General features: G+C 35.4%; 1 protein-coding gene across 1 annotated transcript; it reads left to right on the forward strand.

The window, feature by feature from the left end:
- Window positions 1–40: 40 nt before the first annotated feature.
- Window positions 41–14877, forward strand: LOC100881530 (monocarboxylate transporter 9). Its single transcript, XM_076530007.1, has 3 exons — window positions 41–2552; window positions 6562–6847; window positions 7888–14877. Exons 1-3 carry the CDS (start codon window positions 258–260, stop codon window positions 8064–8066), a joined length of 2760 nt encoding a protein of 919 aa, XP_076386122.1. The 5' UTR covers window positions 41–257; the 3' UTR covers window positions 8067–14877.
- Window positions 14878–15298: the final 421 nt, after the last annotated feature.

Genomic DNA, 15298 nt, shown 5'->3' on the forward strand with positions numbered 1-15298 from the left:
TGGCCGTGCTTACCGTTGTTTAAGTCAAGGACGAACTAAGTGAACGTCGTACCACGGTGGCGGTTGTTCGTGTGATTTAACTTTTTTTTTAATAGCTGTGCATACACCAGAAAGCGCAGGGAAAACTAATTGATACGTGTACAGAAAATACCGGATAGAGGGGAGAAAAAAGAAGCCGATAAATTCGATGAAGTAACGTTGGTTGCTCGAGGACTGCGCCGGAAGTAGCCAGTCTCCTTGAATCTGGTAGCGTCATCATGGCCGAGTGGGCCAAGTTCAATGGTGAAGAGAGACTGACCGGATCGAACGAGATAGTACAGACGGAGATCAGCACGAAGGAGGATGACAATAACGGAGTATCGCGTGGCGATATAAGAAACGGAGGGACGGAGTTCGAGAGGAGACGATCCTCCTGCAACAGGACGCCTCAGGAAACTCCGCGTAAGACGGACTCGCGCAAGAGCAGCGACAGCGTGTCGGCGGAATTGAATTCGCTGGTGAAAGATTCTTCGAGGTTGAGAAGAAACTCCGATCAAATAGGGATCCTATCCGAGGAGAGATCGAAAGAGCTGAGCGACCAGAGCTACGAGAACGATGTGGCGACTGAAAAGTCGTCCGAGGACGAAGACGAGCGAGACTGTCTGGAAAGAGTGTTCGACGGTTACGACGAGCCCGGCTCCAAAATACGTCAGGAAGCGAAACAGGAATTAAAGGAGCAGCTGAACGCGGAGAAGCGACCACGCAGCCTCTACAAGGACGATGTTCCCAGCCCGCAGAAGCGTAAGAGCGTGTTCACGGAGAGGAACTCGATTTTCGGTTCCCCCACGAAGATCCTGTCGAAGAAGCACTCGCCGTCCGAGAAGAGCACCGAGAAGCTGGTGAACGGGAAACTATCGAGGGAGGAGAAGCAGCAGCATCATGTGCAGTTCAACAAGGACTCCAAGAAGCAACAATCGCGAGAGGACAGGCCACAGCCCAGTTCTCCGATTCCTACATCGACCACCAGCAGCACCGATGACAACTCCAGTTTAGAACAACTGTGCGAGGCTACTCCACCGGACGGAGGCTGGGGGTGGGTGGTGGTGGCCGCCTCCTTCATGGTCAATCTGATAGCCGACGGGATCACCTTCTCCTTCGGTGTGATCTACGTGGAGTTCTTGAACTATTTCGGCGAGGGAAAGTCCAAGACGGCTTGGATAGGTAGCCTCTTCATGGCGATGCCGTTGTTGTCCGGCCCGGTAGCTAGTTTCCTGACGGACAGATACGGTTGCCGGCGGGTTTCCATAGCGGGTAGCATTCTAGCCACGACGGGTTTCGTGATAAGCTCCTACGCCAACTCCATGGAGGTTCTGGTGTTCACCTTCGGCGTTCTAGCCGGCTTCGGTTTGTCCCTGTGCTTCGTGGCGGCGGTGGTTATCGTCGCGTACTACTTCGACAAGAAGAGATCCTTCGCGACGGGGCTGTCCGTGTGCGGTAGCGGCATTGGGACGTTCATTTTCGCCCCCGTAACGCAGTACCTGCTCGCCGAGTACGGTTGGCGAGGTACCACGCTGATTTTGGCTGGTTTGTTCCTGAATCTGGCCGTTTGCGGCTGTCTGATGAGGGACCTGGAGTGGACGACCACCAGGGCGAAGGCGAAGACCGAGGAAAGGCGCAAGAACCGCGAGAAGAAGAGAAGCAGAATACAAAGTTCCAGCATGGACTCGTTCTATGCCAGCAATTCGCTGAACACCCTGACGATCATGGAGAACCTTCGTCTTCACGAGGAGGAGGACGGAGAGAAATTGTTTTCCAGTCTGGTGAGCTTGCCGACGTTCGTGAAGAACGGCGAGAAGGTCCCTCTGGAGGTGTTGGAATTGCTGAGCACTCGGAAAAACGTGTATAATGTGTTGCTTCAGAATTACCCGAGCCTTTTGATATCGTCCAGGAGCTTCAGTGATTCCGGAGCACTCCACGATCAGCTTAGCACACCCTCGGCGAGGTTCGTGCCGACACCGAGTCCATTGTCCGAGCTTAAAGGTGAGGAAAACAAGGACAAGGTCTTGCCAGTCAGCGAGGAGCAAACTCCTCAACAACAGGCGGACGCTGCCTGGCGTTTGTGGTGGTTGAAAAAGATCAATCTGGATAGTTCGTTGAGGAGATCCAGCACACTCGAGCACACTAGAAGGCTACCCACTGCTTACCTGAAGGATATCAGAGTGCACAGGCACAGTCTAACGTACAGAGGCGCCATGTTGAACATAAATCGATACCGGTTAAGGGCGTCCAGTTGCCCGGACATTTATAGGAATTCGATGACCACCATCGCCAAGACTAAGCTCGTTTGGTACGCCGGATTATGGGAATTTTGGGATCTCGTTGTCGATATGCTCGATTTCTCGCATTTTGCTGATTCGCGGTTCTTGTTGTTCGCCATCAGCAATTTCCTTTTGCACACGTGGTACGATGTGCCGTATGTGTACCTCACGGACAACGCCATCGAGATGGGATTCAGCGAGACCGACGCTTCGATTCTGATATCGGTGATAGGAATCAGTAACATGGGAGGCGAGGTAAAGTATCATTTTATACAAGAAAATTATCGAGTAGATGTTGATTCTATGTATCAAAATTAAAAATGGTACCATTGGAAACGGCTGATTCAGAAAAATAAGAATGAACATGGTAAATATGCACACATAAATAAAATCATAAAATATGAAACAATAACTTTATCAATATTATTAATTATATGTATAAATTTATAATATGCGACAGTCGCTGAATTAACGAAGGAATTGTCAGTTTTTTTGCTGCGAACATTTTGACAACTTTTCATATTTGTCGAAAACCAACCTTATATGAAAACATTTATATATGTACCATTAGTACATGAAATAATTTATACAATAATTTAAACAATTCATCTCTAATACAATTCTAAAACTTCTTAGAAGTTTCTATAATTCAAAGTAAGGAAAGGCGCGCCATTTTGAGCCTAGCGAGAGGTAGGACAAAATGGCGGCGTAGGTCGATCGGTATCTGCACTTATCTGCAATAATTGTCACATTCGAACTATGAGAATACAGTTTGCGTCATTTCACTGACACATCGATAATTCCAAATATCGATGTTCAGTGTTGAACGGGTTTCTCCTTCGTACTCTTACTTTGTTCCTTTATGTGTGCCAATATTAGTTCGCCTCACTGCTGTTTATCGGTCAACAAAGAATGGTTATTTCCACCTGCTGGTTCATGGAGACATAATTTCAGAAAGGGTTGAAACAAGTTCTTGAAAATAACGATCACTACTTACGGTTACAAACGTTTCAAACGACGTGCTTCAAATCGTAAAAATACGATGGAAAATCTAAGAAAGGTTCCTATTTGAAGAAACTTGTTACAAATAAATTTAATGAGTTCACAATGAGATGCGTTGATGCTTTCGATAAACTCTGATTCGTTTATTGTATTCAAGGTAATTCGTTATTTGTTTTACAAATTAAAAATTTTGATGATTCCAGAGTATAGAAATATTGAAATTTTGTGATTTTGTAACGTTTTGAAATATAGAAATTTTTAAGTACATTTTTTAAACATAGAAGTCAAACAATTTTAATTTTGAAATTTTTAAACATTTTGTAATTTACAGATATGAGAAATTAAAATTAAATGAATTTTAATTAAAATTCATACGAATGTAGAAATTACAAATTTTGCAATTGCAAATTTATAAATTATTAAATTTAAAAATACAGAAATTTCAAACCTTAAAATGTGCCAATTTGTAAATTCGCAAATAGCCAAATTCTTAAATTTGTAAATAGAGAAATGCTAAATTTTCCAATTGCAAATATACAAATGATCAAATTTAAAAATACAGAAATTTCAAACCTTAAAATATGCAAATTTGTAAATGGCCAAATTCTCAAATTTATAAATATAGAAATGCAAATTCTCGCAATTGCAAATTTAATAATTCTAAACTTCAAAAATAATCAAATTTGAAACCTCCAAATTTATAAATTTGGAAATATAAAATTCATGAATTTACAAACATTAAAATCTTTAATTTAGTGTCTCGGCGTCACAAATCCTCGTCATTAAAGAATTCTCGAAGGTTTCTGTTGCGTCAATCTAGTCTTAGGTCAGTTAGTGGTGCACGTCATTTCCTTTCACCTCCCTAATCTCATTTGATTATAAATTCTCTTGACCTTGCATTTACGTCACGCAAGGGTTGTACCAGATTACCATAGAAATAATTCTCAGAAAAGTTATCCTCGTCGATTATCGATTCGATGGAATTAGATATACATACCACGGTTGTATAAAAAAAGAAACTTTCAAAGACGAACGGAGTTAATTAAAATGCGTTAAAATGCTCAAAGCTATTCAATTTCAAAATATATACATTACTCATCAAACGCTACTCATACGGAATTGAAGAATTTAGAATTTTAGAAAAATTGGGTATTTGGAGAGTTTTGTAAATTTGGGAATTGGCGAATGTGACATGGGAATCTTGGGATTTGGGGATGTGGGGATTTAGGGACGTAAGTATTTACAGATTTAGGGATTTGAGAATGCAGCGATTTGGGAATGTAGGGATTTGGGGATGTAGCGATTTGGGGATGTAGGTACTTGGGGATGTGGGGATTTGGGGTTGTTGGGACTTGAAGATGTAGGGATTTGGGGACGTAGGGTTTTACGAGTTTAGAGATTTGTGGATGTGGGGATTTGGGATTGTAGAGATCTGGAGATGTAGGGATTTGGGGACGTAGGGTTTTGGGGATGTGGGTATTTGGAGACGTAGGGTTTTGGGGATGTAGGGATTTGGGAATGTAGGGATTTAGGGATGTAGGGACTTGGGGATGTAGGTACTTGGGGGTGTGGGGATTTGGGGTTGTAGGGACTTGGAGATATAGAGATTTGGGGACGTAGGATTTACGAGTTTAGAGATTTGGGGATGTGGGAATTTGGGATTGTAGGGTCCTGGAGATGTAGGGATTTGGGGACGTAGGGTTTTGGAGATGTAGGTATTTGGGGTTATAGGGATTTGGGGATGTAGGGATTTGGGAATGTAGGGATTTAGGGATGTAGGGATTTAGGGATGTAGGTACTTGGGGATGTGCGGATTTAGGGTTGTAGGTGTTTGGAGATGTAAAGATTTGGGGTTCTATTTGGAGTTGTAGGGATATATTTGTAACCTAGCATTGGAATAACCCCATTCTCATATTTCGGAAACGGCTTTAAATATGAAAAAGTGTTTCAGACAAAAATTGTAGAATACGTAGTCTAGAGTGACAAAAGATGATGACAACAATTTGACAATAGATGATCAGTTTCTTAAATAGATGATAGAAGACATCAGTTTCTTAAATAGAACCCTCCACTTTCTCATTGCATACTTTTACAATCCACCTCGAGACGTTTCCAAAATACTATGTTTGTTTCTTGTGCAAATCATTTCCAAGATATGAAGCTTCAAAGTTGACGTATCGTCGGCATCCACATTATTTCAGGTGTATCGTTATTCGATCAGATTTACGCATCTTATGCATCAACTCTGAAACTTCATATCTTGGACATGATTTCTTATCATTATACTTCATTATACTTCATCATTATACTTCAGAAACAGATTTAAATACGTAAAAATGTGTCAGACAAAAGTTGTAGGACATCGAAAGGTATATAACGTGGTAGCAACAATTTGATCTTGGATGGTAGTTTGAAGGTCGCGTGAACATCTTCAGTTTCTTAGAACCTCCATTTTTTATTACATACTCTTGTAGCCCCCGTTTTCAAAACACCTATGTTTATTTTTTATGCAAGTTACTCCCAAGATATGAAGCTTCAAAGTTGACACACAAGTAAATCTGATCGAGCAACTTTCGCGCGGTACCTTAGGTAATGTGAATACCGACGTATGTCAACTTTGGAGCTTCATATCTTGGGAATAACTTGCACAAAAGACAAACATAGGTAATATTTTAAAAACGTCTCGAAACCCACAAGAATATTCAATAAAAAATGGAGGTTCTATTTAAGAAACTGATGATGTTCACGTGGCCTTCGAACAACCAACAAGGTCAAATTATTGCCACCATCTTATGTCTCCCTTGATATCCAACTTTTGTCTGAAACATTTTTCCATATTTAAAGTTGTTACAGGGTGGGGATTGTTTAAAGGGTTGGACTTTAGAGAGACTGTATTAATTGCATCTCGTTGTGACCTATTTTTCACGTGAAATGCGTTCTGTATTTACATTCAACGACAAACAAATCGATGGAATTGTTCGATTAAATATTATATATTGACTGCAAATTATTCGGAAAAGAGTACAAAACATTTCATGAGACACAAATATACGCAAACTCAAATTCTTATTTTATAAACTCTAATGTGGAATATTGTGTAACATTTTTCCATATTTAAATCTGTTTTCGAAATGTAAGGTTGAACTTAAGTGAAACCATTTATTTATTTTTTTGCTTTGGTTTGAAAATTCACTTCGGTTGTAAATTTAAATGACCTTGATGTTAATAATTGTAATATTAATTAATGGGTGTTCTTTTTCAGATTATTCTTGGTTGGGCAGGCGACAGGGCATGGGTAAATGCATCAATCGTATACGCAGTATGTATGGCTCTCTGTGGAGCGGTGACTGCTCTGATACCTATGGTGGTCAGCAGTTACTATGCTTTGTGCGCAATCTCTGGTGCTTTCGGATTATTTATTGGGGCTAATTACAGTCTTACAAGCATCATCCTTGTTGAATTGATCACGCTGGAGAGATTCACGAATGCCTATGGACTTTTGCTTTTGGTTCAGGGTGTTGCTAATCTTATGGGTCCTCCACTGGCTGGTAAGAGGGAACTCATTTCAATTATTTATACCAAATCTTTCTCTCTACATAGAAACTTATAGATACATTCATTCATTTCTAATTATTTTTTCACAAAATTTAAGTTGCAAAATATACACTTCACTTTTTTATCAAAATCTTCAAATATTTTTCTTTAAATGAGACTCGCAAGTTTTATGTTTACAAAATCTTTGAAGTTGGGGAATATGTGATTTTGCTTTTTATGAAAATTTTTCCTAAGAACCTTTTTAGTAAAATTATCATTGTTTTTATTGTTATAAAATCAGATTTGTATTATTTAAAAATATACAACTTTCTTTTGAATTTATGTATTTACAAAATAATGTCTTTTTTTAATGAGACTTTTTTAATTTTTTTTTGCTACATAATCAAATTTTATTTACAATTTAAAAATATTTTATACGTATGTATATTTAACATGTATTTATTACAAATATTTTACAAAATTTATAAATATGAATTTTTAAATATAAATATAAATATTGTACTTAAATCTGCAAGTTTTAATTAAAGTCTAAAAATGTGCAATTGCAGGAATTCCTTTTTAATTAAATTCGTCGATAAATCTTTAAAAAATAAAACTTGCACGAGTTTTATAATTATAAACGCAACTTCTGTTTAAAATCACAAAACCCTGTTCTCGATTGAAATATAAAAAAGATATCTCGTTTTTTAAGTGGCACATGTTTTCCACGGTGAGAAATCGAATTAAAAAATTGGAAGCGACCTTGTTTTTAATTAAAATTGTCGATACATTCTATTTTTTTCTTTTAACAAAACTTGTGTGAGGCAATTTTAAAACCTGAAAACGTACAGTTCTTTCAATTAAAATTAAAAAAATTCTTTTTAAGAGCGGCTTAATTTTTTTTAAACTAATTTAATCTCTTCAAAGATACGAAAAGTGTATTTCTTTCTATACGTTGTCTTTTAACGTCGATACCTCTCTAATTATCGTAAATTTAAGTACACGCAACGATACAATTGTTTCAACGCATGAACGCATTTTTGTTTTGTTTCAGGTTGGCTTTACGACATCACAGGCACATACGACCTCTCGTTTTACTTGGCCGGTTTCTTTATTGCTTTGAGTGGAGTGCTGCTGCTAGCGATGCCTTTAATTAGCCTGTATCGAAAATGTTTAAATGGATCAAAGAAAGAAGAGACGGACAAAGATTTCTCGGGCATACAGAGCGTTTGAACGAACAAAAATAGTTTGTGTATCGGTTCGTGTTTCAAAAGAGAAATGTAAATACTGACGATGTACGATCGATCCAATGGAATTTATATAACAACACTTCCAGATAAAAAAAATAAAATAAAAAAGGAATTGCAATTATGCTGCTGTATAATTTCGAATTTTAGGGCGGCTACTTTTTTCCGCCATTTCGTTGAACCAGTTACGCGTTTTCAATTCAATGAAATATTCGTGGTTCCTTCGTAGAATAAGATACGCGTATATGCGAAGTAATAAAGTTCGACACGTGAATCGACTTTCATAGAGGACAAAATGTTCACCAAGAAATATTTTTTCCGTTTTCTTCGTGACACGATGTAAATCGGTATAGAAGCGAGAGTTTCATTGAACACCGAGAAATGAGCATTGTACGATATAATTTAATATGATGTTCGTCAGAATCGGTAATGTTAGTACCAATCATGTTAGACAAGACTTGTAAAAGAACTAATTGATCTTGAAATCGATGAGGCAAGGAAACCGAAATCTACGATTAGGATACGTGGTGGGCAACTGTGCCCGCGGGCACTGACGAGTCAATTCGAAAATTTGAAGTCTTTCTATTTTTCAATTCGCAGATTTTCAGCTTGACAAATTTAAAATTATACCATTTTACAGTTTCTAAATTTCAAAATTTTTAAGGTTCGAATTTGTAGCTTTTCATGTTTCCAAATTAACAATTTCTCAAATTCTTAATATCTACATTTCTAAATTATTAAATTTCTGAATTAATAAAATTCCAATATCTTCAATATTTTTCGAATATTTAAAATTCTGAATTTGCGAATAGTAACATTTTCAAACTTTCGAATTATCAAATATTCAAAGTCTCAAATGTTCAGATCCATATATTTGCAAACGCCACCAGATTTCCAAATTTATAATTTTCTTGATCTCTAGAATTTCCAAACCTGCTAGTTTGGAAGTTTCTGAGATTTCAAAATAGATTCCTAAGTATAGAATTTCCTAAATTACTAAATTACTGAATCCTTAAATTCTTTAATTCTGAAATTTCTAAGTTCCTAGGTCTCTAAGTTCCTAAATTCTTAAATTCCTAAATACCTAAATACCTAAACACCTAAATACCCAAATACCTAAATATCTAAATACCTAAGTACCTAAATACCCAAATACATAAATACCTAAATACCTAAATATCCAAACACCTAAATACCCAAATACCTAAATACCTAAATATCCAAACACCTAAATACCCAAATACCTAAATACCTAAATACCTAAATATCTAAATACCTAAATACCTAAATAGCTAAATACCCAAACACCTAAATACCCAAACACTTAAATACCCAAATACATAAATACCAAAATACCTAAATTACTAAATACCTAAACACCTAAACACCTAAATACCCAAATACCTAAATACCTATATCCCTAAATCCCTGAATTCCTGAATTCCTGAATCCCTGAATTCCTGAATCCCTAAAACCCTAAATACTTTCACCTCTAAATCCCTGAATCCCCAAATTCCTAAATTTTTAAATCTCCACATGCTCAAATCCCTAAATTATTAAATTCCAAAATCCTCAACCACCCAAATTCCAAATCCCAAAATTTAATATCTCCAAATTTCCAACCTTCTACCGAGCCTAACCTCTAAATTTGAATATTTAAAAACACTAAAGTTTGCAATATCAATTTCCAACACATCATTATACTCAAGCCGATGCCCGCGAGCTCCTCTGCGTGCACTCGACTGCCCATCACCGGTGTAGATTAAATATAAACCGAAAAAAAAACTTGAAGCTTATTGCTATCCGTCGAATGAGCATATTATGCGAAAACGAGTTTCCTTTCTGTACCGAATGCCGGATAATTAAGAAAAGTTTGAATCTCAGGATAATCGTAAAAGATAAAAGTACTAAGTTGATGAACGTTCAACTGTTATACACGTAAGATAACAAAAATCTGATTTTGTATCTTTTCACGTTCATCGAAACCAAGCAAAAAGAGACGCGTTTCTTTCAGGTGAAATTGTATCGTTCGATTTCTTGCGTAACGTTTTGACAAGTTATTTTGCGAATAACGCCAAAGATATCATTGTAAATACGTGTGTCGTGTGAGGTACATCTTCAAGGTATAACATATTCATAATGTATTATTAGCCATTATTATTTTCGTCGTTCTATTGATTTTCCTGTTAATTATGCCGAAACAAGCAGAGGACGCGTTCACACCTCTGTCTCCTATCGTACACGTTGATATTGTACGTGTTCTGGTGTATTAGTATTCTAGATCGAACAAAGACAAGAAAGTGAGATCAATCGAATGTCAAACTACAGACACGCTCGATTATGTTTGTTCAAATTTCAGTTCCCGATTATTCGTTTCGTCCCTTTTTCTTTCCACGCTCATGCGCGTCCGCGCGTGCAAGGTTTTAAAGCATGTGTATGTAAATAAGTATATATGTATATGTATGTACACATATATGTACCCTCTGTATGTATGTATATATATATACACATATGTATAGCTTTCTGTGATGACGAACTTGAATTTTACGAAGTTTCTCGAGCTACAAAATAGATTTATACCTCCGTTCCCATAGCGTGTGCGTGCGTGCGTGTATGCATTACGTTCTCCAATTTATTTGCACCGCTCTTACATGTTCATCTTAAATAACGTGAAGCAATACGATATATAGGAGTAACGACATCGTACAGGGATATTAACATCATCTTTTCAGTTCTCGACGTAACATTGCTCGAACGTTAATTATCGCAACGATGAAAATTATAATTCGTTGGTGTAACTAGGTACAAATGACTGGAGTTTTCTCCTTGCGATATAACACTTTGCGATACATTGACGCGTAATTTAATGCACGACCTAACGCGTAGAAATCTAATGTGCGATGATTTAACGCCCAGTAAACACATGGCGATCTAACGCGTGGAAATCTAACCTGCGATGATTTAATGCTCAGAAATGCACGGCGATCTAGCATGCGTTGATGTAATGCGTCTACATTTGTCACGTTTCTAACGCTCAGGAATCTCATGTACGGTGATTTATCGCGTAGACCACGTGACGGTCTAAGGCGTAGAAATATGTGATCTGTCGTAGAAATCTCACACATGGAGATCTAACATGTAACAATCTCGCATACGATGATCTGACGCGTAGGAACACGTGGCGATTTACAGCTATGCAACGCTTGAGGATCTAACGCGTGGTGATATAACGCGTAGAAATCACACGTGTTGATCTAACGCGTAGAAATCTAGTACATTGTGATCTGTATAGTTGTACGACGCTTAGGAATCTAACACGTGTAAATCTAACGCATGATTATCTAACGTGCAGTTAACTAACGTACAGTTATCTAACGTGTAGTTAAGTAACGTGCAGTTATCTAACGTGCAGTTATCTAGCGTGTAACTATACATCGCACTAGCACCAGTCAAAATCCCAGTTACACCAATGACTGTTACGTCAAATGTTCAATCATGCCACGTAACATTTGTACGAGTATAGATTTAAACATATTCAATATCCTTCTATATGATACAATTTTTCTAGAACCTTACGTGCATTTAAAAGAATTTCTTTCCAGATTTTTACTTATCATTAGATTATACGTATGACTATATGAGGCCTTCTTACGAGAAAATTTAATATTTAACAAATTTTTTTCCAAACCAAGCAAGCAATTCCATTTTTTGGAATAAAATTGTAAATGTTACTGTTTATCACGAGTCCTGCTATACGCGTTACGACTAAAGTCATAAATTAGCAGACTAAACTTGACGTTAATTAACAGGGGTGGATACAATCTCAGATAAATTGCTACTTACTCCTATTATTTACGATAATGAAACGAAACTGTAAATTGAAGAATGAAAATCAAAGAGACTGTAAGTGCCATGATTCAAGAATTGTATTTGAAGACAGTGTTTGTATGAATATATGGATGGAAGAGTTACTATTATTCAAGTTTTAGCATGGGTTCAATAACATTTTGTGACATAGATAAAAAATTGTTTATTTTTGGCACTTATAACTTTATTTATTTTCACTCTTCAATTATTGTCGTAGTCAATATGAAATGGAACCATTACTTTTGCAATAAGAACATTAAAATAGGACGTTATTGTAATGATTTTTTTGTATGATAAAATAGTAATCCTTTCATGCATGATGAGCAGATACGAGAACATGTAAATTAATTTTTCACAATAGTCTTCTGAATATGTAATACACATATGTAACTGGATATTTCACAAACAGTTGACAGCAGTGTTCTAATATATTCATGCATGGAAGGGTCTCTTGTATAAGTTGAAAGAATAATTTTTTTTGTTTATTTCGGACTTTATTCACTTTTGTCGACTAATGTCAGGTCAGATTTCCGTCTTTAGTCCTAACATCCGGATACGTTTTTACCACTCGGTAATTTATCCTTTAATTGTGGTGCAATAACTTGTTCTACAGTGCGTGTGCTCGCGTTATGGTAGCGTAATTATGCATACGCGGCCTTACAGGCGTCTACGAAACGTATAAAACAATATTTTATTATGAAAACAAAAAAAACTGCATTTCAAATATACAAGATTAAGTCGAGCGGCCATCTTTGGACGAAGACTTTCAAATAGTATAAGTAGCTGTTAAGGGCGAGGTGTAGGATGACAAATTTTGTAAAAGGAAGTAGTGAGAGCTTTCGGTTGTGAACATGAACAAGCTTATACCTAAGTGTTTCTTTAACTCTTTAGTTACTATAAACAATTGTAGGAAAATTTAAAAGCGACATTTATACTAAACAATCGAATACACAATACAGCTATGCTATTTCTTATTGCAAATAAAGTTTTATGAGCAAAATTATTTTATTTACGTTTTCATGTTTTGTTAGATAATTTATAAATGTATGGGATATTTATTGTAACATTGACTGCCAAAATCTAGATATTGTAATAGACTAGTTAACATAAATTTAGTTCTTTAAATGAAACCTTTAAAGTATTACTTTAAATTAGTGCAATGTTCAGTATTTCTGTTTTCATTCAAATTTTTAAACTAAACCTATCCTATGCTAATGGATTGATAATTAGTAGCTTTATAATAGTAATATTATTTATATTTATATTTAGTTAACATTTCAAGTATTTAAAAATTATTTGTAATTAAGAGCAACTAATATAGGTGAATATTTTGAATAATAGTGTAATTTGCATCAAATTATTGTTTATTATTGACTTTCACTTTCTTCCTTTTTTTAGTAGCCTAATTTACATTGCTGCCACCTGTGACTCATGGCAGTCGACGTTTTATTCTAATTAATTTGTTTATAATTTAATGAGTTACTAATCAAAAATTTAATGTGAACACCATAACTAAAATTATTAAACTAGTGAAACTAACAAGTTTAGATTTTCATTTTAAACTTCAGATAAATTTTGTAAACTTAGAATTGTTTAATGTTCTCAATTTTTATCTAAAACTGTATAAACTTAGAATTGTTTAATGTTCTAAATTTTTATCTACACAAAAGTAATAATGTTTCATCCTTCATTTATTTATTTTTAATTCAAAAGCTAGATCTATTAATTTTCAAGTTAATTGTTAATAACTAGAATGCTCTCACTATTTCTTTATTAAATAAGATATCCTATTACCCATTGTTGATAACTTCGAAACAATCGCTTGAACGTTTGAAAGTGGCTTAAAAGTCTATGCAGAGACAAGAAACAAAAAAAAATGAAACGATGGAAATTGAGTTCACGGCATGACACAAGTGCGTTAAGAGTTTCTTTCGAACTGTTAAACAGGGAAATTCGAGCAAAACCAGTCTTTTAGTTTTGTATAAATATTTTAGAGAACTAAACAGGCATATTACAACTGTTGCTTGCTATGCGGTCCAAAAATGAGCGACCCTCGCGGTCGCTCGTAGCGTGGATTATCGTGAGCAGTTTTTCAATCGATTAATTTACAATGCGACGCAATTATGAGAACAATTATTTATTTTTCTTATCTTTTCATAACGCGGTTAATAAAAAAAAATGTTATTTGTTTTAGAGTTCTAAAGATTTGTTCTTTGTAGAATTATTATTGATAATTGTAGTTATTGATATGGTAATTTTCCGAGAATTATTATTATTAATAATAATAACTGGTCAATAATTATAATATGCATTGATAATTATAATACTGATCAATAATAATAATAATTATGATATTGATCAATAACAATAATAATTATAATATTGATCAATAACAATAATAATTATAATATTGATCAATAACAATAATAATTATGATATTGATCAATAATAATAATAATTGATAATTATTATCAATAATAATTAGACAGTATAATAAAAGTAAATTATTTTATCATTTAACACAATATGAGGTACGATTACAACCCATAGGATGTAAAAGATTGATAATAAAAGTCACTTTATTTTTTTATGTTTGCTTTCAAATTTATTTTCTGTTAATTTGTTATTTTCTTTTTTTAGTTTGCTGCACACGATTGTCCTACTAAAAGAATGGTTTTGCCACAATTACAGGCAAGCTGTTCCATTATAAATGGAATAACGGAGACTTACGTTAAGACTCCTTTTTAAACTTTATTAGAAACAACCCATTTTTGAATTATATGCATGCGTATATATGTACATTGCTACACACACGATACAGACATACATACGTACACACATTCACGTATAAACGTATACTATTCACACGTACAAAAACTATAAAGATCTTATTTCAACTAAAATAAAATAAAAATTAAAATACAACTGTATATTGTTTGTATTTTTAAGGTCCTGATATCGCTGAATTTTTAAAAAATTAATAAAGTATGTACTGTGAAAGAAATGGTAAAAAAGTATTTTGATCTATAATTGAGCGAGCGCGCCGAAGGCGAGCGAAGCTCGTATACTTGACTTTGCAACTTCTTTGTCCGCGTTTTTCTTTTGCACCACGCAACCAATTCTCGTCAAATTTTGCATGCACATGCGTATGTACATCCAGATGAACATAGAAAAAGAAATTTTAATCGGACTTGCCACAAACGAATAATCACCGAAAAAACTGATCCAAAAAAGTGAGAGTCCGAACAGGCATATAAGGAAAATAAAAAAATGAATATTTCGGCACTTTGACGACGTAATATGGTTCCTGAGGCATTTAGAAACAAATTTCTATTAGGGTTTGATGCGTTT

The sequence above is a fragment of the Megachile rotundata genome, chromosome 3, assembly GCF_050947335.1.
Source record: "Megachile rotundata isolate GNS110a chromosome 3, iyMegRotu1, whole genome shotgun sequence".
Taxonomy (NCBI): Eukaryota; Metazoa; Arthropoda; class Insecta; order Hymenoptera; family Megachilidae; genus Megachile; species Megachile rotundata.

Excerpts from the sequence above, each read along its gene's own strand:
- LOC100881530 (XM_076530007.1), top strand. The coding sequence starts at position 258 with ATGGCCGAGTGGGCCAAGTTCAATGGTGAAGAGAGACTGACCGGATCG. Across the intron at positions 2,553-6,561 it reads TCAGTAACATGGGAGGCGAG|ATTATTCTTGGTTGGGCAGG; the intron begins GTAAAGTATCAT and ends GTTCTTTTTCAG. Across the intron at positions 6,848-7,887 it reads TATGGGTCCTCCACTGGCTG|GTTGGCTTTACGACATCACA; the intron begins GTAAGAGGGAAC and ends GTTTTGTTTCAG.